Genomic DNA, 23,177 nt, shown 5'->3' on the forward strand with positions numbered 1-23,177 from the left:
ATTGTGTATATATTTTGCATGAATATGCGATAAACTGATTAGTTCCTTGAAACATTATTGATGAAAAATCAACTTCATTTGCATTACATTGTAAGCACATTGGAAGATTTAATGTTGGAAAAGCATAAAATTTACTTTATATAAGAAAAAAATAGTATAATTTGATTTACGTAAGTACTTTTTAGTTCTTACCTTTGAAATACATTTTCTAGCCCCTAAATGTCAACTTGTCACTTTCGATTCTCTGGTTATTTATTTACCTGATAGCTGTCGCTGCGGTCAACCGTCATGAGAAGTGGGTCGTATGTTAGACTTGTTGCCGTATTTTTATTTTACCATATTTAACCCAAAATTATACGTTATCTGCTCAATAATTAAATTATGAATATAACAATGAACATCCGACGGGTTTAAATTTTTAACCATATGTTATTAGGTGAGATTGACGCATTTTCTCTATATTATCTTGCCATATTTTATAGGTTGTATATTTTCAACTTTCATTATTTTATAAGAATATTTATGTATATGGCGGATTTCTCGATATTTGTTCATGTAATTCTTATTACTATCAACCTATTTTTGTGATATTCCAATTATGAATACATTGAAGTAAACTTTCAAATATTTTTTTACGAATTATAGGTGTGTGCAATGTCATCAATACAGGTATGAGTAGGTTAGACGAAAATTAATACGTTTTTTCTCGATTTGAACATTAATACAATTTGATTTGTTGTCATATCCTTATTAATTTGCGCTAGAGATTTTATTTCAATTTAAAATTTCACATTTATTTTCTATAACTATGTTTTTAATTATTTATCTTAAATTATGTTTATATTTAAACATGTTTTAGTTAAGCAATTACAATATTTTTTGGCTTTTTAAATCAATATTTCTTTACGTATAAATACACGAAGTCAACTTATTTTTGTTTGGTTCGTCATTATATCTATTATCATGATCATCTTAAAAATAGTATTTTACTCACTTGATACTTATAGTGTCAGCACAGATTGTTTTACCTCCCGACTTCCAAAACCAACCTGCCTCTGGTCATGCCGATAGGAAGAGCAGTCAAGCAGCTGAACGTGATCACATCATGGAGATGACATCTTTCACATCAGTGAAAGTATTTTTAAGAGGCAAATGCTCTCACTATTGGAGAGTATTATGCTTTCAAAATATCAAATCATTGCTCAAGGGTTCCTGGCCTGATATGTTGTCTCGATTCGTTTAATTTGTAATGTTATTTTGGTCTAGTAATAATTCTTTTGAATTTGTAACTTACTCGTGATTTTCAAAATTATTATTGTGGTTGTTTTTACCAAAATCATTCAAATAATTAAAAGAAATATAACAAATCTTTCAGATAGTTGACTGAATGGGGTGACCCATAAACATCATGGCAGATAAGTTGAGATTGGGGTGTGATGTTCGAGAATTGAAGATTGGCGCTAGTTTTCTTAATGATAAATCATCAGCCTTTCATACATTAAAATGTAAGTTAATTTTTTAAAAACTTTTATGTTAATTTACATGTTTCCTTACACTTTTACTGAGGCTTGAGTCTTCTACATAAAATATATTATACCATGTTATTAAATAATAAATATGTCTCAATCAATTCCTTGAATTTTAGACTATTCTACTTTTTAAGTAATATTATTTCCATATTTTTCTACGCCTATTCTATTATTTATTCGAATGCTGACAATTTAGGGTCTTCCAATTTATTTGTGGAAATTCATGTTAATAATTGTGTTGCTTTCAGGTGATTTTAAACCTGCCTCCGTTGATGCCAACAAAATGGCTACAGTAGATGTTGGGACTAACAACCAAGTTACTGTCACTGTACCTCATTTAGGTAAAAATAAAATATCATATTATGCACACTACCTACGCTCCAGGGGCGAATTGTCAAAATAAGCGATTATGCAAAGCTTACCATTATATTTGACTTTCGATAATAATGTTTTTTAGTAAATATGTTTATGCGAAATTAAATACAATAATTGTTATTTATTATAAGTTACCACTACCATTTATATCTTCCTACAAAAATATATCTATGAAGTGCGCCCAGCGCCCAACCCGTTCTCAGTGAACGATGAAACTAGAGGATTACTTCAGCTTAATCCTCCATACAAAAAAGTACACTATATTTTTCTTCAACCCAGGTCACCTTTTTTTAGTACTAAAACAAGCTTGCAGATCACAAATACTATTTGATGATTCTCTATTTGGAAATTAGTATTTCAAACATTATTTCTGAAGGATTATTTTTCTTTGATAGGATACTGTTGACAGTGGCTGTTTTTGGCATTATTCATTTTAAAAGGGATCGGCACTGGCCGATAAGCACTGGCTTAGCGTTGAAAGTTACTGTTGAATGTCATTGTGGTATTTGTTAATAAACTTTTGTACAAGTATTGTATTAAAATAGTGTAGAATAAAGTAGTTGTAAAATACGTATATTGCGTCGTTAATAATAATTGTTGTTTAAGTTGATTTCCACAGAAAAAATAGTCATTTATAATTGTATTATGTACTTATACAGGATGTTCTTAAAACCCTGTCACATCCGAAATCACAATGATCAGTATGGGCAAGAAGACATATTAACATATTTTTAAAAATATTTAGAACAAAGGAAATTTTAAAAAATAAAATATTAAACAAAACAAATGGTTGCTTACTTCTGCAGAGGAGAAGCGAGGGGAGCGCGGCCGCGCGTTTTTGGCATATCAGACTTCCCTTCCCCCCCTCCTTGTTTCTCCCTTGCAGAAGTCAGAAACCATTTTCTTTTTCTGATATTATATTTTTTTTATTTTTTTTAGTTCTAAAAATTTATTTTCATGTGCCAATATGTCTTCTTGCTCATACTGATCACCGTGGTTTCGGATGTGCAGGGTTTAATGAATACCCTGTATGTAGGTACAAATAAATGATCATTTTTTTTATAGATTACCTATAAAATAAATCACAACTCGCCACTGCTGCGCTCTCCACAGAGTGGAATACAAACTATATTGGCCGGTGTAAAAGTTACAGCACAATGCTGCAATACTTGAATATCTAATAGAACTATGCATTCTAAATCAACTAGCTGACAGGCATCTTACGCTTAGGTTAGCTACACCTACTGCGATAGGACAAGTCATTATACCTATACGCAACTAGCGCACTAAATTTGAGTTTAAGTAATGTTTTTGAAAAACTCAAAACCCACCTATTCTTTAAATCATTATGATAAATATATATTATGTTATGACAAAATAAATTGTACCCTTTGAATCGGCTTCCACTTTATAACTCTCTGAGCCGGATCTACCATAGATTCAGTTAAGACAAAGAACCAAACATTTGCTTACAAAGAAGGGGAAAATAATATGCTCGTGTTAATTTACAAACTTGTATATTTCTGTCCCTTTTCAGCAAGTGTCAGTGCGCTAAATCTCGTTATATTCGGCATCGGTAATACTTCATAAAAAAATATTATGAAATAAAAACTTTGTTATTAATGTAACACATATAAGTTTATTCTATTCAAAAGAACACATCTTTACTATAGTTTTGTATTACCCGTCAAAGGGAGGAGTGCTCTCCCGAAGCTATAGTTGTGTTTTTTTTAAGTAAAATAAACTGATATGTAGCACACTAATAACAAAGTAAGTCAAATTAAATTCAATATTACATAGAATCGCTTTTTTAAGGTATTATATAATATAATATAAGGTGTTAACATAAGTTTTGTCCAAGGGAACTCGACAAAAAAATTTCAGCATATTAGTCAATAGTGTATTTTCCTTAATTTATACTATACGCTGCGCAAATATCGCATGCAGCTTTTTTTCATCAGTTGAATGCAAACAGAAGGCGGTGTTGAAAATGCTCACTTTCGTCTATTTGACATTCCATTTTAAGGTTTGTAATCAAATAAAATAATATGTGTAACGTAAAAGCAAACACAATATCCTGTAGAGCAGAAAATTTTCTTTCGAATGACCTTTACCATTTTGTTTTACTTTTGGTGCTCATTTTTAAATTTGAAAAAAAACAGGACACAACTTATTTTAACACCCAATAATACAAAAATGGCGCTTTATAAGTTATCCATCGTAATATTAACAGATTGCTCGATATTTTAAGTTATTCATCTATGTCTCATTTTCAAATTCAGGTTTATCCAACCAATGTATTTATTTACTATCTTGTGCCTTTTTATCTGTTAATATTTTGAATTTGGTTTATAAAATTTGCCATCAATATGAAATTGCTACCTCCTCAATAAAACAATGTACCAATTATTTAAATATATTATATTTATGTAAATAGTAAAATAATATATTTTAATTTTTTAATCTATATTTATATAAAAAGTTCATTTGAAAACTAGTCTTTGCGTAAAAAATAAATTAATCATACTCAACTAAAATTGTAAAATGTCTTCCTCGGCACAAGTTTTCCCAGTGACAAATACACTGTTAATTTAATTATATAATGTATCCTCATGAAGTATTGAATAAATAAATAAATTGACTGATGTTTAAGAACTTTTCTGGGGAATCAGCAAGTTTAAAAAAAAACTTTTATTAGAGGCTTTTTTTACGATTCCACAAAAGAAAATAACAGAAACATAACTACTTATATATGGAAACTTGGCGAGAAATCATCATTATTTTATCCCACAATCAGTATCTGTATTTGGCATATTGCCCGTATGTACATTTATTATTATATTCTCAAGGTATAAAAATCAATCAATAAAGTATTACAGATAGTTTAATTTATAGCTGACATATATTATGTTTAATAGATAATATTTTTTACACAGATGGAGCTGGTGTACCTCAAACTGTTTTCAAAGGGAATCAACGACCGTATCATAAAGAATGTGTACTTATAATAGATAGAATAACTGGCGAGATGACTCTTGAAAAACTGTCCAGCAATATTCAAGTGAAAAAAACAAGGTAGATTGAGAAACAAAACCACTTTTTTATTAAATGAATTTATTCGCGAACGCACCTAGTGCATTCCATATGCACTCCAAAGTTGCAAGTTTGAATGTGTGGCTCACACTGAATGTGTTTATGTTAATTAGTGGTCGCAGGATATAAGATTGTATTTATTTATATTGAAAACGAGTTTTCGTAATTGCGCCGGCAATATCTGTTAAGTGAACTTTCCTTTGAAAACTCTTTTTAATTTCTCTTAAAGATTATACAATTTTGTTTCAACAAAATAGACTAAAAAATTTTTTTAAATAAAATTGCGTTATTTTCCTTTTCGTTATTGATAAAGTAATATATACAAAAATAATCGACATTAAAAGGTGCCTTGTTTTATTAATCTCCTCAACAATTTTTAGAATATTACTCAACAGATATTGTCAGGGCAATGACTTTATTTAAATTGTCAAAACTTTACTATATTATTTTATTTGAATAATTTTACTAAGAGGCAAGACTTTTACATACACCATATTTTCTGACCGTTTTTTTCCTTTAAGGAGGCATCCTTTGACGTAAATCATTTTACTAAAATATGATACTGAGACTTAATTGACACTGTACTTAATCGGATTTGCCCAAAACACAACTTAAGAAGAAGCGCGGTCTGACTTTTTTTCATACAAATGTATTTCCGTATTTTCTCCCTAGATTAAGGCTCTAAAGTGATTTTTTTCACAATATTGATATCAACCATTAGCGTCTCCCTGTTATTTTTATATAATTGTCTTTTATAGGAGCTAAGAGCATTCAAGAACCCCTAAAAACGTCAAGGTTTATCTGCCTTCAGATGTACAGAATACAAATATGAAAATTATTTTTAAAAAACAAAAATGTACCGACGCAGAAAATTTCTTTCCGATACTCTTTTTTAATTAATTTTTTTAAAAGTCAGTATTTTTTGTGCGGAAATCGGGAACACGAGACCTCAATTTTGACAATTTTAGTTATGCATAATCAGTTCAATGTACAGTTGTCTTTTTCGCACGTAATTAAAAATGTTTTCAGGCATTGCCTAGTAGGTGAAATAATTGCATCAGATTAATCCCACCCGCATTAGTAAAGGTTTTAGCTGTTTGATGTTCTATAGCGTGTAAAGTGGCCACTTAAACCAGGCAGTGACAGGTCATGAGCCCTGTAAATGCCTAGACTTCTATAAAATGTTCTCCATCTCTGTTGTAATAAGTAACTTTTATTTATTACTTTCACTCGTGTATATTTACTGTCTGCAGGCAGGAACCTGTTCATAAAGTTACCCCTCCACTGCCCCCCCCGCGAGTGCCTGATGGGAGCGCCAGCAACTGCACGCAGCGCTCTTCTTCTCGCACTCGGGTCACCACCTCTGGGGCCCGGCGCTCCACCGCCACCCACACGCCTCCGCCCCCTCGCCACCGCACACAGATCCCTCAAGCAGCACCGTAAGTATCTAAACAAATTGTTTTTTTTTTTTTTATATGCATTCTTATGATTTGCCCAAATATTTCAATTTTGGGGCCATAAATAACTCATTATTACAAAATGGTAATCAAGTTGCGTTAGAGTGGGGTTCGAACCTCAGACCTCTGATCCGTGAGTCTGAGTCCGCCACGCTAACCACGAGACTACAACCTGATTTTACTCATCTGGAACATATCAATGGAGGTATTGATTCCGTATCATATGTTCAATCAAACTGGTTCCAAGGACTGTTGAATGGAAAAGATGATGCAGATATTTGTGACAAAGTAATCCATAGAATTGAAACTAAAAAGCAGTTCTGAAATTAAGAGGTAGATTTTTTGTATTTTTTTTTTTTTTTGCTTTTTGCAAGTTTACCCAATCAAATTCCCTTATGGTGTGTTACATATTATATTTTTTACTTAATAGCATAAATCATCATTTTTAGAACAGATTGCTTAAAATTTTTTTTCTAATGTTTATTAAAACATATACTCCATGTACCTACCTTCATTAATCTGTTGTTAATTAACATAATCAAAATTCTGATACACCAAATTACTAATATAATAGTGAATACTAATCGAATGTTCAAAGAAGAAGAAAAAATGCTTAATTTTTTAACTCATATTTTTAACGCCATTTATTTAATTCCAGAATCTGACAATTTTGTAAATGGTAAAATGATATGTACTCATATATTTTTTAACAGATGGACTGTTAATTCCGGTCAAAGTACTCTCGCCAGCCTTCCTATGATAGGGTTAGATGACTTGGCCCAGCCTAGCGCAGATAATCAGATGCACATACCTCCACCAATGCCAATGCCTGTAAATGGACATAATGTTGATTCACAAATCACAAAAACGGTACAAAACACTAATTTAAATATCTCTTTTGAACCGTATAATGTTTTTAGATTAGCAATACATCTACATTACTAGAAAATGAAGAGTTATAGCTGTCTTACACGGATCAGAAAACTGATCATATTTTGTGCACCATGCTTTTTAGAAATTGTAAAAAAATGCCGCTTTTACAGTATCAAGACACTGGAATTTAATAAGAATCCATCAATTTTTCTGGTTGGAGAGTTCATTCTATTTTTTATTTATTCAGAATCTGCGCATGCTGATGCTCAGTATTTTGCGGATGAAGTGTATTTATTGGGTATTTGTTATTGCACATGCCCACGAATTAATTACAATTAAAAAAACAAACCACACTTTTACGAGATTTTTTTTTCAGATTTCAGAGTTATTTCATCTTTGGTTTTATGATCCATGTAATGCGGCCATTAATTCAAAGATAACTGCGAAACACTTAATTATAACAACAAACTAAAGTTTATTTAGAATTTACTGTTTTTGTAAGTCTGTACAATTATTTTGATATGCTAGTTTTTTTTTGCAGCGTGAAACTGACGAAGTGGGTGTCCTGAGTTCTTCCAGTGGATCTTCCAGCAGTGGGAGTGAGAGTGAACATAGCGACAGTGGAGGTAGTGATAGTGAACCAGAAACTAATCACGCCCCCCCCAATCTTCCTAAACCGACTGTTAATGGTAACTTTTTAAGTACTTTTGGGAATCCCCCTGTATGTTAATGTCTATTATCTATTATCTTATATCTATCTATTATTTTCACTAAACAAGCTTGCATCTATTAATACAAATTAATTACATGTATAACTTTTTTATAGCTTTAATGATTTTTTTTGGTACCAACGTCTAGTAGATATATACATATATATTATTATAATATAATGCAGATTTTATGGTTGGTATTTATAATAACTCTAATCACTTGGTTTTGTGATTTTTCCCGAGGTGTTGTAACCTGTAACCCCCCTACAATATTGTTTTCTTCTTCTCTACAAATGCCTAAATAAATGTTTTTCAACACATAAATACATCTTTAAGTGTGACGAGTGTCTAATCTAATTGAATGTGTTACTTTTGCAGGTGGGATGAATGGAAATAATGCGAGTACTGCAGAAGCTTCTATGCCCATGCACCTCTTAAATGACGACTTGTGCCTTTCGGAATCAGGCAGTGACTCTGATTGAGTACCATTTAAATTTAAATAAAACTTATTTAAGTACTTTGTATATAATATCAGATCCTATGGTGTACGTTATAATTGTTATAAGCAAAAGTGATTTACAAGTTAGCCATTTTCTGTTGTTAAGTGGATTTTATTTTTATAGAATACTTATAACATCAACATTGCATAATACATTATTTAAATTAGATAAATACAAACAAAAATATTATTTTATTTGCTTACCAATAACCCAATAATTACTCATTGCACATTATTTTATACATACATTATGGTAATTTTCGTTTGATTATTTTACGAGTATGTATATGAACTTAAATGCCGAGTCTGAAATAATGAAAATTCATTGATTTATAACTTTATTTAATTATGCAAATATAAGAGTGTTAAAATATTATTTCCTTTTCATTTTCCTACAATTCCTTCAATTTTCTTACTTTTTCCAAAATCCATACATTTTCATTAAGTAAAAAAGTATTACAGTGGATTTACTCAAGAATTGTTTGTAATGTTACTTTAGCATTTTATTATTTATAAACGTTTTCAAAATTTGCATTTTTTTAAATAATCCTCACTAAAGATTCATATGTCTCTACAAAATTTCAATTTATGCATTATACAAACATTATTTATTTGTTTATTTACATATTTTAAGTATAAAAAAACACCTATGCTTCTGTTTAATTGTTAATCTTACGGCAATAAATGTAGTTTTTTAGCTTAGTGCAATTTCCAAAATGAAAACATGGAAAATGTGGAGTGAGACAGCAAAAAAATTGCAGGTTTTAAGAACAATACGAGACTCATATCGGGAGCGAGATAGAAAATTTCACACGTTACCCAGAGATCAAACTCAAGGTGAGGAAAGTGCATTCTACTCTCCTCACCTTCAAATTATTCCCTGCATATGAGATTAGAATGTGCTTTCCTCACCTTGAGTTTTGACTCTGAATGTGAGAATTACTTTCTGACTCAGAAAAGGTAGAAGTCAGAGAAGATCTCGGATGCATGGTATTAGTTTATAATAAGTCTGCTTTGATAAATTTAATTTTTAAGTTATTAATTATGTAAAAAATACTAGCAGGAAACAGTCTGCTATCGCCGACTATTACATAATAGAAAAGTCGCCCCTTTGGGTCTCATGATTTATTTTTTCTTGAACAAAATAATGCTACCAGAACCACGCAACATATTCAAATAAAAAGTTAGGTTAGTAAGCGATCAACATGTAAAAAAGAATTTTATTTATAAATAGTACTTCCAGAACCACACCAATATTCAGATATATTAAATGTCCATGCAAAAATTAGGTTAGTGAGTGATAAAAATGTAATACTGAAGAATCTAATTATGCTACCATCACCACACAAAATATTCAGTTTTGCTTTGAATATTCTAAAGGTTACAGCTTCACCATTCCTCGTCTGCGCTCTGTTAATTTACAGACAATCATAATTTATTCACACTATTTTAATGAATAACTTACATAGCGCCAATTCTTAATATAAAACCTCGAGTGCAATATTGAAGTTAATTTGACTTAAATTTATAATTTAAGTAAAACAAGCAAAGCATACGAGAAACAATATTTTTATAAGTCTAAATGTAGACATCGAACACATGCATAGTAGGTAAGTACATAAAATGACAAATCAATTATAAAGGTCAACGCATTTTTTAAACTTTTTGACAGAGCTTTTGAACTTTAAATTCAAATTACGGAGAAAGTAATACACTGAGAGTCAGCAAATGAAAGCTAATACAAGAAAATATCATGCAAAAAACTTTACCCTGAAGATGGCTCCTGCAATGGTATCCGAAACGTTGGAACAAATCCAACACACACGGTATCACCCAAAAAAGAAACATATAGATTTCCGATATTTTGACACAAAATATTAATTTAGAAATATGTTTTTACGCTAGTATCTATTAATAGTCTGCGATAAAATGTTCGGGACATATCAAAAAACTCGAAATTTTAGCAGGAAATAAAAAATATATTAATGGATAGAAATGCAAACTTTACCCTGAAGATCCTGTAATGGTAGCCAAAACGTCGGAACAAATCCAACACATTAATTAAAAAATTTAACTTGGCATTAAGAATACCTTTTGCTTTGTGCTTTGGGTTCCCAGTTAAAGAAATAAATGTTCTACTAGTAAATTCGTTGTAAAATTCATAATTATAGTAAATATGTAGCTGACAAAATCATAAATTAAAAATTATGTCTTCTGACACAAAAAAAAACAGATTAGACTGAAATTAAGATTATTCGATTCATTTATTTAAAAAAAATAACATGTAAATAATATACTAAAATTTAATGCGTACTTACATTTTATAACAACAAAAAATACATTAAAGAGACTTTTTTGTCAGCACTACATGTTACAAAAACGAATAGAAATGTCCCTGCTGCCGACTGCGACACGGTACAAATTTTTAGTAGTTAAACACACTTTTTTCTACAATACACACAGTTTACCCTGAAAATGGCTCCTGCAATGGTAACCGAAACGTTGGAACAAATCCAACCCATACTGTATCACCCAAAAAAGAAACACTTTGTAATGTGATAACTGTGCTACGAACGAACTAATGTTAAAACAACTTGAAATACTGAATTCTTTTCAGACCTCTCCAATATTAACATTCCACCTCCTACCAATTTCATAACTCTCCTGTCCTCACCCTATAATCCTAGCTAGGCATAACACTATGTGTAAATAATGGAATTAAGTTGGAAAAATGTTTGACATAGTATAATATTATTAGATACTAACTTGTAACACTCACATAAAAAATGTGTTAGTATAAAATATTATAAATAAATCAAACAAAACACGATACTGGCTAGAACACGTCAGTAGAACGGTGAAAATAACCACAAAAAGAAGAAGAAGACGATAAATAAAAAGAAAACTCTGGAATTGTGAAGGAAAATGTCACATTGTGCCGCGCCATTTTGCGGCCTTTTCGTATGTTTGTTGTTTTATCGTGACTTGTAGAATTCGAAAGTATGTATTATTCTTTTATCTTGCTTCTAGAACCGCAATATACGTTCTTTAGTTAGAAATCTCGATCTTGAGAGTGTTAGTTTTCATATTATTATAATTTTTACAGATTTAAAATGAGTTGCCCATTTAACGCAGAACAGTTGACTCAACTGAAAGCTTTCGTCCAAGTATGTAAAACTATGCCACAATTATTACACCACCCGAGCCTGGACTTTTTCAAAGATTTTATCGTTTCTCTGGGAGGAACTATTCCGGTTGCAGCTTTCAAACCAGAGCCGACTCCTACCGGCGATAAGTAAGTGTATACTGATTTAAAATAGAAAAACAACCATTTTTGTTTCTTTTTTGCATTAGGTATATTAACGTTTATAAATAATTTTTGATATCCCGTGCGTGCTTTGTATTATAACAAACCTATAAATTTGAATAATTAACTTAATTAACTTTGAATAGTCAGCCTGAAATTATCTTCACAAGATGTGAAGATAATCTCCCATCTACTTCTTGGCGGGCTTTGGATCATTTTTTTTTTATTGCGTATAATTTGTGCGCCTGTAGTTAGTAGCCTTACATGACGTTATTTGCGAGGTTATGGTAATCTTGAAAAATTACAATTAAATTTATTACAAACATGGAAAATGTGTATAGGGTCCCGGCTAATTATTTTAATGCCTATGAACTTTGGTGTATGGTACCTACCTTTAATGATTATGTGAACATCTGCTATAGATATTCGATCTTTCTTGCATTCTGTTTAAAGATTCTGGTGTTGTAAGTTTGAAAACGGCCATTAAAATAACAGATGGACGCTATGAAGGTAGACTTATTATTGCAAAGACAAAAATCATCATACCAAACCTATGTTGGTGACTTCTTATAGCTCCATGGGTGGTAAAGATTTGAGTCGTCATGAAGATGTTCTGTGATGACCACGGAAGTTAGCTGCATCTGCCAGCGCGATCACATAGTTGGATTACATAGTGTCGGCACTTGTCCCTTAAAAAGGTGATGTGGAGGGGGTAAACTAAATAATAACTGAACGAATACTATTTGCTTTAATGACGAAGTTAATTGCTATGGAAAATTATGTATAAATTATCAAGCCATAATCGGCAGAACAACGTAAGTGTCATTTTTGGTGAATTGCGTTTTTTTGAGGATTTATGAGACAGTATCTAGATTAATGAATATTTTTTAAGAAATCTGTTTTTCTATATAACTTGGCAACTTTATAAATATGCATCTAAAATTTTTTATTGTTGCATTTGTTTTTCATAATATTCATTTGTATCATATTGTTTACTGTAATGTACATCGTTTGCAATCTAAGCAGTGTTTGTCCTCACTGTTGGTGAGTAACTATTAAAACAATTGTTTAAACATAAGTTGTTTATGACAAAATTTTCAAACAATATAATATCTGACATTTAACAAGTCTCTTTTATAAACTCAAACCATTAATAAACTTGTAAATGCAGACACTGGCATGGAAAAATATTGGTATTTATTCAAATATTTTTTCCTTTTCTCATACAGGGTGTTCTTTAAACCCTGTCACATCCAAAACCACGATGATCAGTATGAGCAAGAAGACATATTGGCACATTAAAATAATATTTTAAAACAAATAAAATTTACAAAAATAAAATAGCAAATAAAACAACTGGTTGCCTACTTCTGCAGGGGAGAAACGAGAAGGGGGGAGGGGGGAGTCTGATACACTGTCAAGCGCGCGGCCACGCCACCCTTGCTTCTCCCCTGCAGAAGTCGGCAACCATTTATTTTTTTAAATATTTTATTGTTTTAAATTTTCTTCATTCTAAATACTTTTTTAAATATGCTAATATGTCTTCTTGCCCATGCTGATCATCGTGGTTTCTGATGTGACAAGGTTTAAAGAACACCCTGTATATACATATATATATTTATTATTATTTTGTTCCACAACAGGCCAGGAAGCCCCCTATTCATAGTGGTGAATTATAGCACAGAATATCCAGGCTTGAGAAAAATCACATTTAATTTTTTTGTTCTCACCGGGAATTGAACCTGGTACCTTCCGTGCGTGATCAGTATGCTATATTATAACCAACGAGAACATAACACCTAAAGTGTAAGACTGATAACCTTGCTTTCATGTAACAAATGATCGAGATGAACTGCTTCCGATGTACCAATGCGGTGTCTTAGGCTTGTTGTGTAAATAAGAAATGATCATTTGGAAAAGTTTTGCAATTGTAAACTTATTATTTTTTACTGTAAATATTAGGCAATTCAGTATAAATTTAAATGTATTATGAAGATGAATTGTTTACTGGACTGTTTTATATATTAGTACTTTACGGATGATGGAAGATACTAAATTTACATAGAAAAATAGCATCACTAATAAAGAGAAAAGCCAACAGAATGATAATTTATTTATTTTTATTTAATACACACGATACACAATTATTCATTGCACAATTACAATAATGTGTAAATGTGTATATTTTATTTCAAAATCTTCAATTGCATGACTGATGCAAAAATTTATTTATATAATAATTGCGTGATTATTTTTTTGATTGGGGTTATTTTTTAATCTACCCGTACATATATACTAAAATTATTGCTTATAGTGCACCACAGCCAGAGAAAAAGGCAGAACCAGTCATCACCGGTGACGAGTCTGAACCAGAGTCTGAAGTAGAATTAGATATGGAAGGTAATTCAATATTAATTACTTTTTAATACCCACAAGTACACTCCTTGTATGAGATAACTAGCTCATTCCAAATAAATATATTTTTATTTCATTATTTTTTCATTACACATTTGTTTTAACATATTACTCTGGGTGCTTCCTTCGCCATTAAAACTCTTTAAAAGCTTTGATTTCTTCGATGCATGCGTTGTGAAATTCCATGATAATGTATGTACAGTAGAACTCCAATTATCCTAATCAGTTGGGGCCGGACCCAGATTTTTAAAAAAAAAGATTTTTTTAATTGATTGGTGTTATTTTTACTACTTTTATTTATTTTTAAAGAAAAAGAGTTTTTAATTAATCAAATAAAAAGGCAGCACTTTAACATGTTAAGCGTAGTTACAAGTGCTGTACGTTAGTACAGTACGTCCGTAGCATACTGTAAATGAATGTCATTGCTTGCTGAACATCTCGGTCAAAGTAAGCTGTTTGACTGTCATCATTCGTTTTTGGGCAGCCAAGTCGGGCATCCGCTTGACAGTGAGAAGTTTCATGTGGTCTCTCTCAGGCTGAAGCTCCATCCGCTTCAACACAGTTCTCAGGCCGGCAAATGCTTCACTAGCTGACGGTCCCGTATCTGCTTCGACATTAATGTCATCTCCTTTCTCGACACTTCTCTCATACTTTCAATAAGTTCATCATCATTTAGAATTTAAAACCCAGTGTCTGACGAATCATACACCTCCCACTCCTATATCTTCAGCACTAACTTCTGAACATCCAGGAGTTTTTAAAAGAATGTTTCTGAATTCCTTAAGTGATTCTCCTGTCTCTTCCCTTTTCTTTTCTTGAGCTTGAAAATTCTGAAAGCGATTCGGATAGTTGGAGTTCGGATGCCAAGTGTTTTATTGTTTAGTTTTTTCTTTTGTAAAACCGTTCTTAGAAAAACATAAAAAAATATATACAGGAAACCCCCCTAAAATGCACACTCATATAAGGTTTCCCGGTTATAGCGGTGGTCCCCCGTATAACGCAGTAGGTCCATACTTGGTTACACAATTTAAGATGTTAATCTTTTTTTTGCTTTCGACAATCATTGTTTGGTTTTTAATATAAATATGTATCTTTTTGTGAAATAAAACATATTCCCGGAATAGTTTTTATTACATTTATTCATCATATGCTTACCCATTTTGTAAAATTAACAAATAAACTGTCACATTGAACTTCCCTGCCCGCAAGTTTCGGGAAGATTCAAGTCATTTGTGCTGGTTAAAATGTAAAAATACAATTTAAAAACATTAACACCCTATTACGTTCCCCCTGATAACATGTTACATCTCAATGATATAGGGGGGTTTACTGTACATAACTATTCTTCAAAAGTCTTATCTATTTTTAAATATGATTTTACTTTATTTTTAAACTAAATGTTTTAAAATTCATGAAAATGCAGACCTGTTATGCTTGTACTTTAAATATAGATTAAAATTAAATGTGTAAAAACTTTTAATATAAAAAAATATCTATAGAATATGGACAGTTCAATACTGTGAACAAATTAAATTTTAGGTGTTATAGAGGGTGATGCATTGGATGATGCTCAAGTTATGGGAGATCCCGATAAAGTTTCAACAGAAGAGGAGATCGATCAATCAGATGAAAAGCGTTCGGCTGCGATGCGCCATTTCAACGAACAAGAGTATGATAAATCTTTACAATTGTATAATGAAGCCATTTTACTAAATCCGACAAGTGCATTACTGTTTGCAAAACGAGGACAGGTATTTTAACTCATTTCTTATTAATAGATCTTCTCCATTTTTTTCTGCAATTATGTTGATGCATGTTATCTTTATTGGTGGACAAAGTAAGATCGAAATAGAATTAACGTTAAATTAACTAAATAAAAAAATCAGCTATGTCCTTATGAGACAAAGAGTATTGAAGCTCTGTGCTATGGGAAATTGGATATAAGAATGTTTTCTTACATGTGGTAGAAATAAGAGCATTTAATTGTATCATGAAATTTCTCAAAAATTAATGAAAAATCGAATAAAAATGAACTGCCTGCAATGTCACAGGTTTATGGGACCACGTGTTTGCAATAGCCAAATTATAGCGTTGTTATTTTACTGTGCAACAGATTTCCGGTTTCCGGGGCAGCCATGTTTTTTTATATTTTGCGTGTTTAGGGTACTAATTATAATTGTACGGCTCAACTTTCAAATGTCAGAAACAAAAAGAAACTGTTTTTCGTTCTTATAAACGAATCCGATCATGTCAAAATATGACATAGAATGCCTGCCAAGTCGGCGGGTTCTTACAATAAATGTCTGTTAAACCTATGTTTTTTTTCTTCTTGCTAGTTATGTTTCACCATTCAAATGTGTGTTTTGATCACTCCACCCACCAGAGTTTATAACATTGCGGGCGGTGTACTTTTGAAGTTTCAGTGGAGTTTTTTAAAATTACAAAACTTAAAAATATCACAGCGATGATAATCTATTAACAAATGTGTTTTTTTTAAATGACTGAATTTCCTCATTGAAAAGTGAAAAAATGTATTATTGAATGATAAAATATATGGATTAACAAATTGAATGCATAATGAAAATAAAGTATTAATTTTTGTCATCAGGTTTATTTAAAACTCAACAAACCAAATGCCTGCATCAAGGATTGCACAAAAGCTCTTGAATTGAACTGCGACAGTGCAGCTAGCTACAAATTCCGAGGAAGAGCTCATCGGTAAATACTTAATTGTGTTCATTAGTCTAAAATATTGTGTGCTTTTAAATTTTGTATTTGCATAATTAATTACTTTAGCATTAGCGCTTACATAAAACTAAAAGGTAGAAAATAGTAAACAGTTTTATCTCCATTTTAATTGTTGCTTTGGGGAAATATTAAACTAAATGTAAATATTAGTGACATTTGAATAACAGCCTTATTATTTTCATGATTCTATTATACGAGGTCTGTTCAAAAAGTATCCGACCATAATTTTTATTGGCAAAACAAATAACGCTTTGAGGACGGAGCTTAGATAACCGTTTGTAAGTATACCTAGTGTGTATGCTCAATTTTTTTCACGACCACAGCGCCACTCAATCGCTGCCACGCCGTTGAAGAGTAAGCACGTATACGCTATTGTCGTCGGATTTTAGTTTTCACAATATTACAGAAAAAGTTGCGACATTACTGCATCAAATTTTGTTTAAAGCTTGGGGATTCTCAAGTGGAAACTATCCGCCAAATTAAAAAAGTGTTTGGGGACGAAGCAATGGGCACCACACAGATAAAGGAGTGGTATAACCGCTTCAAAGATGGCCGCTCATCAGTGGAGAGTGAAGCACGATCCGGTAGGCCCTCAACATCCAAAACTGATGTTGTCATTGATCAAGTAAGGACCCTGGTCATGCAGGATCGTAGAACAACGATCAGAGAACTTGCTGATGAAGTGAACATTATTGTTGGATCCATTCATTCCATTTTAACTGAAGATTTGGCCCTCATAAGGGTCTCAGCATAATTTGTGCCAAAGTTGCTGACAATTGAGCAGAAGCAACTTCGTGTGGAGATCGCACAGGAAGTGCTGGAGACTGTGATCAATGATCCCAACTTTCTGATATAGCTCCCTGTGATTTCTGGCTTTTCCCCAGCTGAAAATGCCTTTGAAAGGGACCAGATTTCAGATCAGCGAAGACATCATGAACATTGCGACGGACCACCTGCGCGCCATACCAAAACGAGTCTTTCCAGCGTTGCTTCTGGCAGTGGCAGAACCATTGGGAGAAGTGTGTAGCAGCTCAAGGGGATTAGTCTCATTTTATTGTATCTCAATAAATGTTGTTTTTATGAATAAAAGTAGGATACTTTTTGAACAGACCTCTTATTTGTGTGTATTGAAAAAATATGTATATCTGAATAGTATTAATTTTTTTTTTAGACTTCTTGGCCAATTCGATAAGGCAGCATCTGATTTGAGAGAATCCTGCAAAATAGATTATGATGATCAAGCCCAGGAATGGTTGGTTGAAGTGACTCCCAATGCTGATAAGTTGAGAGCCCATGCTTTGAATGTAAAACGCCGTCAAGGGGATAAGGAGGTAATATTATTCATTGATTAGTTACTCATATTTATCGTATTTTTAGTACAATAAGTATATATACATTGAATAACGTTTTTCAAGAAAGCGGTAATAAAAGTGTTAAACTGAGGAAAACGCTTAAGTTAAGAAATGAAAAATTGTAAAAACGGTCATATGATTTCATTTTAAAAAAATGTATTTTTTCAATTAGTACCTTGTGTTTTTATGTGTTTTTTTTGTTGAATTAAAAAAAAAAACCTGTTTAAATAATTTTATGTACGTACTTAACCTTAAAAACACGAAAATACGAACCTGACGAAAGTCGGAGAGCTACTAATTGGCGTCTGGGAGAAGTACTAGAAACTTTGCTGTTTGCACGTGTAACGCTTGAAATTGTCTCTCTCGCACCCGAATATACTTGTATTATCGAGAGTGAGACGTAAAGAGTGTGTGAGACAATTATAAATTAGGTTACTCTTTTACTTCGTATTCCGCAAGATGTGACACATTGGTAAACTTTCTATTGTATTGGTGATTTATCTCCAATTTTTGATAAAATGGTTTTTCTGTTCCCAATTATTTAATAAAAAAATATTTTAACGCATACGTAAATGTATATCGGTGGAGGAGGAATACTGAAAATCTTAACCCATAATTTATTATATTTATGGAGATATTAAAGTTATTAGATGCTATGTGTACTAGCTACACATCACCAGGAGCTCAATCACAGATGGCTATCGACATGCTAAAATACGTGCTAAGTATTTGAGCAATCACCACGAACAATCATGAACACGCTGAAGTTATCGCGGTCGCGTTGCAAAACGCCATAGATAAGTTCCGTATCCGTAGTCCGTGGTCAAACGTCAAATCAAAAAAGTCAACACGCGTGTAATCTCGTGCCGGTTTGTTATTTCGTTTTCAAGTTACAAACAATTACTATGGCGACTGCTTTTCTTAACATTTGGCTTGCCGACCGCCGGCTAAATGCATCGAGAAAAATTGAAAGAAGGCGTGTGCGAGATTCAACCAATCCTCTTGAACTGACCGAAGTTGAATTTCGTTTTGCAACGCGACCGCGATAACTTCAGCGTGTTCATGATTGTTCGTGGTGATTGCTCAAATACTTAGCACGTTTTTTAGCATGTCGATAGCCATCTGTGATTGAGCTCCTGGAAGAGAGAGTTGAAATACGAAGGAGAACTACTTTAATTTTTAGTAAGGACGGTAGAGTAAAGTTTCAGCGTCACTTATTGGTTGAATTCAATCATGACATCAGAGATGACAAGTCGGTAGAGCATACCGAGGTAGATATAGATAGTATAGAAGTTAAGTATATTGTCTTGGTAAAAAAAAAAAAACATTTATGATGGCTTATAAGTAAAAACAGTTTACTTAATAATTAAATACTTTATTTATCTCTATCAACAAATGCTTAGTAAATTTTTTTATTATTTTTATGTTATTATTTTATTTATTTAATTCTATGATTAATCAGTCTAGTATAATATTCACAACACAGTTACAGAATTCTTGCAGTGGCATCCTCAAGCTGGTTTCATTACAACCCCTTATATCTCTTGCTCTCTGGTGGAAAATTATGTAAGCTTAGGTCACTGGCGCCAAATTAAAATTTTTGGTGTCGTCGCATTTTTTTCATCTCTGAATAGTCTCATGTAACTGTACATCCACCATCTAATGGCGAAATTTGACTGTGTTTATTTTTACATACATACCTATGGTTTAAAACTTTGCAAAAATAAATTATAAAAATAGAATTTATTTGTAGCACAAGGAAAAGTTAAAACGCTATGAAGAAGCCAAGGCCGCCCATGCTTCAGCAGCTCAGAATGCCTCCGCTGGAGTTGGAGACACTGCTGGAGACCGTGAACCTAGCGGACCCTTTAATTTGGCTGACTCTTTGGATTTGTTCAATGATCCCGAACTCATTGCCGCTTTCCAAGTAAGCTAATTATACCCTAGTAACCTTTACACATTTAACAAGCACTTTGATTACACAAATTCTTGATCTGTATATATTTTATACAATTACACAAGACATGAGGAATTTTCGTTTTAGGATCCTGAAGTTGCAGCTGCTTTCAAAGATGCCACAGCTAATCCAAGCAACATTTTCAAATACCAAAATAATCCCAAGGTGGCAAATATCCTCAATAAACTTTCATCAAAAATGGGAACCAGCGGAGGTGCTGGGTTCCCAGGCTTTAATGCCCCGCCTGGTGCCGGACAGGCACCATTTGGACAATCTCAACCCACTGATGATGTCGGCCTAGACTGAAAATATGCAGGAATCCACACATTTAAAGACTGCCACAAATAATCTTTTTTATAGACTAGTCACTCGGCTTCTTATAATATGAATGTTGGTACTAGCAAATGTGGCTTTTATCGATTTATTTGAACAAATATTATGAATAATCATGCAATAATTTTTACCACTGAGCCAATAACTATTAATTCATTTTATTTTAAGTTTGGGTTTTTTTTCTTCTTAATATCAGTATAATTATATTGTTGAATAATTATTTTAAGTTTTTGGGACTTGTCATTTCATAATAATGTTGAGCTTGTGTAATTATTTAATCTGCCCACCAGTTTAAATACTTATATATATTTTATTCTTATCTTAGGTTTATAAAACATGTAAATGAGCTGTAGCAATGTTAAATATTGTGTGCATTTAATGTCTCATAAAAATGTTCAATAAAAGGATATAAATAAAGCAATGTTGTCTTATTTTCTATCGATATACATACCTATGTATGTAAATGCATGGCCTGCTCTAGACAAGTCTCCAATGGCTCTAGTTTGAAGTACAGTGTCAGTCTAAAATAAAACCCAAAAGATTCTCAAATACATAAATGTCTGAAAGTACGGTTTGTATGTTTATGTTTTCTTTGTAGACTTATAATAATTACAAGCATTACTACTACCCATTCTAGATTACGCTGATGTTTCCACGACTGATTTAAGCTGTGAGCAACTCGATAAACTTGAACGACTTCAGAATACATGCATAAGGTATATTTTTGGTTTTAGGAAATATGACCACATTTCTGATTATCGCAGGCAACTGAAATGCCTCAAAATTAGACAGCTGAGAGGCTATCACTCCCTCTCACTTCTGTTCAATGTACTTCATATTTCATACGCTCCTATATACCTGCGGGAAATTTTTTAATGCTTATCAGTTCATGATTTACCTCTTCGTTCTAATTCTCACGGCACTCTCTTAATACCCATCTACAATTCCTCTTTCTTCTCTAACTCATATAGTGTCCATGCGGCCCGACTGTGGAATCATCTCCCATCCACCATCAAAGATGTTACTACATTATCTCTGTTTAAATCACGTCTGAAGAAACATCTCCTTTCTCTTCCTTAATCTCTCCTCCTTTCCTTTTTCCTCTTTTTTCCCAATGAGTTATAGTTTTGATTTAATGCAATTTATTCACAAGTACGTTTATTTCTATTTTTATATATCTTTAGCTTTTTAATCTTTTTTTTCTATTGTTATTTTATGTATGTTCTATTTTTATGTATGTTCTGTAACTTGAATTATAAAAATAACACTTTTATTTTATTGGTTGGTTGAAAGAAATTGCCATTTGGCAATAAGCTCGCCAATGTACGAATAACATGTACAAAAAGTTAAATAAATAATAATTTAGGAGTAGTTGAAATAATTAGGTAGAATTCAGTATGTAAAGTGATCACTCAAACCAACCCTTGACTGGTCACAAGCAGTGCTAATGCCTAGACATACACATCCTTCTCCATCTCTTTTCAAAATATTAATCAATCTTGATCCGATTCCCAGCGGATTAAATTCAGTATTTTGACAAATTCAAAATATTCTTAAAAATAAGCCTGTATTATGAACAAAATTAACAATAATAGGCTGGCTAAATAATCGATGGTTGTAATTCTATAATTTGTTTAAAGTTGAAATTAATTTAAATATCATTAAATCATGCTTATTCCAGATTATGAAGATGGGATATATGTATCGTCCATTGAATTCTGAACTATCCTAAATGCCAATTTTTCAAACCGCTTTTTTTAACAATATGATTCTCTGTATTTCTTTTCTGTATAATCTTAAATGCCTTTCATCTAACACTTTTTAATTCATTGAATAATTTCCGTTTATCCTAAATGCTAAACAGTCGACATCATTCATCTTCTGAACTATCCTTATACCCGTATGCAGACAAAACTTAAGGTAAGGAAAGTACATTCTAATTTCAAATGCAGAGAATAACCCGAAGGTGAAGACAATAGAATGTACTTTCCTCACCTTAAGGTTTGTCTCTGCATACGGGTATTAACCTCTAGGATTCTGGCATCCATGCAATAACTGACCGAAATTCGGGCAACCCCATTGTAATGGACATCAGATCAGATATCCAGAAGTAATAAGACATAAGAAGAAGATGGATAAGGGACACTGCAGAATCCTTGGCAACGAAAAGGCTCGGGAGGTTATGCTCAAGAAGATAGCCCCCGATTTCCCGCTCAGCTTTGCCAAAATGAAAAAACGAAACAGGACCCCCGAAGACAACAGCTGGAGGCGCGATGCAGAAGCCTGAAGATCTTAGCGATAGGTAATAAAGAACTCTCCTAAGTGGTAGTATCATACATGGTCAATATAGTGCAGGCAATTGGTAAAATAAACCAAAGTAGGGAACAAAATGCCGAACACTCTTCTAGTGGAACGGAAGGCCTGTTGACTTTTGTCAATAGGCTGGCTTCTGAAGAGTTTTGTGTGGTTTCCTTTCCACATGAGCAAATGCTGAGAAGTCCCTGATTGGCCCACTTAAGAATATCCTTC

The 23,177-nt window shown here is 32.4% G+C and overlaps 2 protein-coding genes and 1 long non-coding RNA gene across 7 annotated transcripts; 2 read left to right on the forward strand and 1 right to left on the reverse strand.

Moving 5' to 3' along the window:
* The first annotated feature begins 250 nt into the window (after window positions 1-250).
* On the forward strand, window positions 251-8,909 carry Eaf (ELL-associated factor). 2 transcript variants are annotated; one of them, XM_088235446.1, is made up of 8 exons: window positions 251-436; window positions 1,376-1,505; window positions 1,778-1,870; window positions 4,841-4,979; window positions 6,251-6,436; window positions 7,168-7,324; window positions 7,869-8,016; window positions 8,416-8,909. In XM_088235446.1, the coding sequence occupies exons 2-8, from the start codon at window positions 1,409-1,411 to the stop codon at window positions 8,517-8,519; spliced, it is 924 nt and encodes a 307-aa protein (XP_088091572.1). In that variant the 5' UTR covers window positions 251-436; window positions 1,376-1,408; the 3' UTR covers window positions 8,520-8,909. The 2 variants fall into 2 exon arrangements, with proteins under 2 accessions (XP_088091572.1, XP_088091573.1); XM_088235447.1 differs by having other exon boundaries at window positions 277-295.
* On the reverse strand, window positions 7,072-12,525 carry LOC148275625 (uncharacterized). 4 transcript variants are annotated; one of them, XR_015823978.1, is made up of 3 exons: window positions 12,390-12,525; window positions 8,741-8,842; window positions 7,072-7,283 (listed from the first exon to the last, which is right to left on the reverse strand). It is a non-coding gene; the product is annotated as an uncharacterized LOC148275625 (long non-coding RNA). The 4 variants fall into 4 exon arrangements; XR_015823977.1 differs by lacking the exon at window positions 12,390-12,525 and adding an exon at window positions 10,855-11,394; XR_015823980.1 differs by lacking the exon at window positions 12,390-12,525 and adding an exon at window positions 11,211-11,263.
* Window positions 11,467-21,065, forward strand: LOC148275626 (putative protein FAM10A4). The gene is made up of 8 exons (XM_088235442.1): window positions 11,467-11,536; window positions 11,643-11,831; window positions 14,158-14,243; window positions 15,798-16,009; window positions 16,867-16,976; window positions 18,178-18,337; window positions 20,112-20,285; window positions 20,403-21,065. The coding sequence occupies exons 2-8, from the start codon at window positions 11,650-11,652 to the stop codon at window positions 20,619-20,621; spliced, it is 1,143 nt and encodes a 380-aa protein (XP_088091568.1). The 5' UTR covers window positions 11,467-11,536; window positions 11,643-11,649; the 3' UTR covers window positions 20,622-21,065.
* The last annotated feature ends 2,112 nt before the right edge of the window (window positions 21,066-23,177 follow it).

The sequence above is a fragment of the Micrasema longulum genome, unplaced genomic scaffold, assembly GCF_059751315.1.
Source record: "Micrasema longulum isolate JH-2025_06_02 unplaced genomic scaffold, ASM5975131v1 h1tg001373l, whole genome shotgun sequence".
In the NCBI taxonomy this organism is placed as follows: Eukaryota; Metazoa; Arthropoda; class Insecta; order Trichoptera; family Brachycentridae; genus Micrasema; species Micrasema longulum.

What these genes read in the sequence shown, in the direction of transcription:
- LOC148275626 (XM_088235442.1), top strand. Translation starts at nt 11,650, where the DNA reads ATGAGTTGCCCATTTAACGCAGAACAGTTGACTCAACTGAAAGCTTTC. An exon ending in CCGACTCCTACCGGCGATAA is followed by an intron (nt 11,832 to 14,157) that starts GTAAGTGTATAC and finishes TATTGCTTATAG; the next exon opens with TGCACCACAGCCAGAGAAAA. An exon ending in TGTTTGCAAAACGAGGACAG is followed by an intron (nt 16,010 to 16,866) that starts GTATTTTAACTC and finishes TTTTGTCATCAG; the next exon opens with GTTTATTTAAAACTCAACAA.
- Eaf (XM_088235446.1), top strand. Translation starts at nt 1,409, where the DNA reads ATGGCAGATAAGTTGAGATTGGGGTGTGATGTTCGAGAATTGAAGATT. An exon ending in CAGATCCCTCAAGCAGCACC is followed by an intron (nt 6,437 to 7,167) that starts GTAAGTATCTAA and finishes ATTTTTTAACAG; the next exon opens with ATGGACTGTTAATTCCGGTC. An exon ending in TCCTAAACCGACTGTTAATG is followed by an intron (nt 8,017 to 8,415) that starts GTAACTTTTTAA and finishes TTACTTTTGCAG; the next exon opens with GTGGGATGAATGGAAATAAT.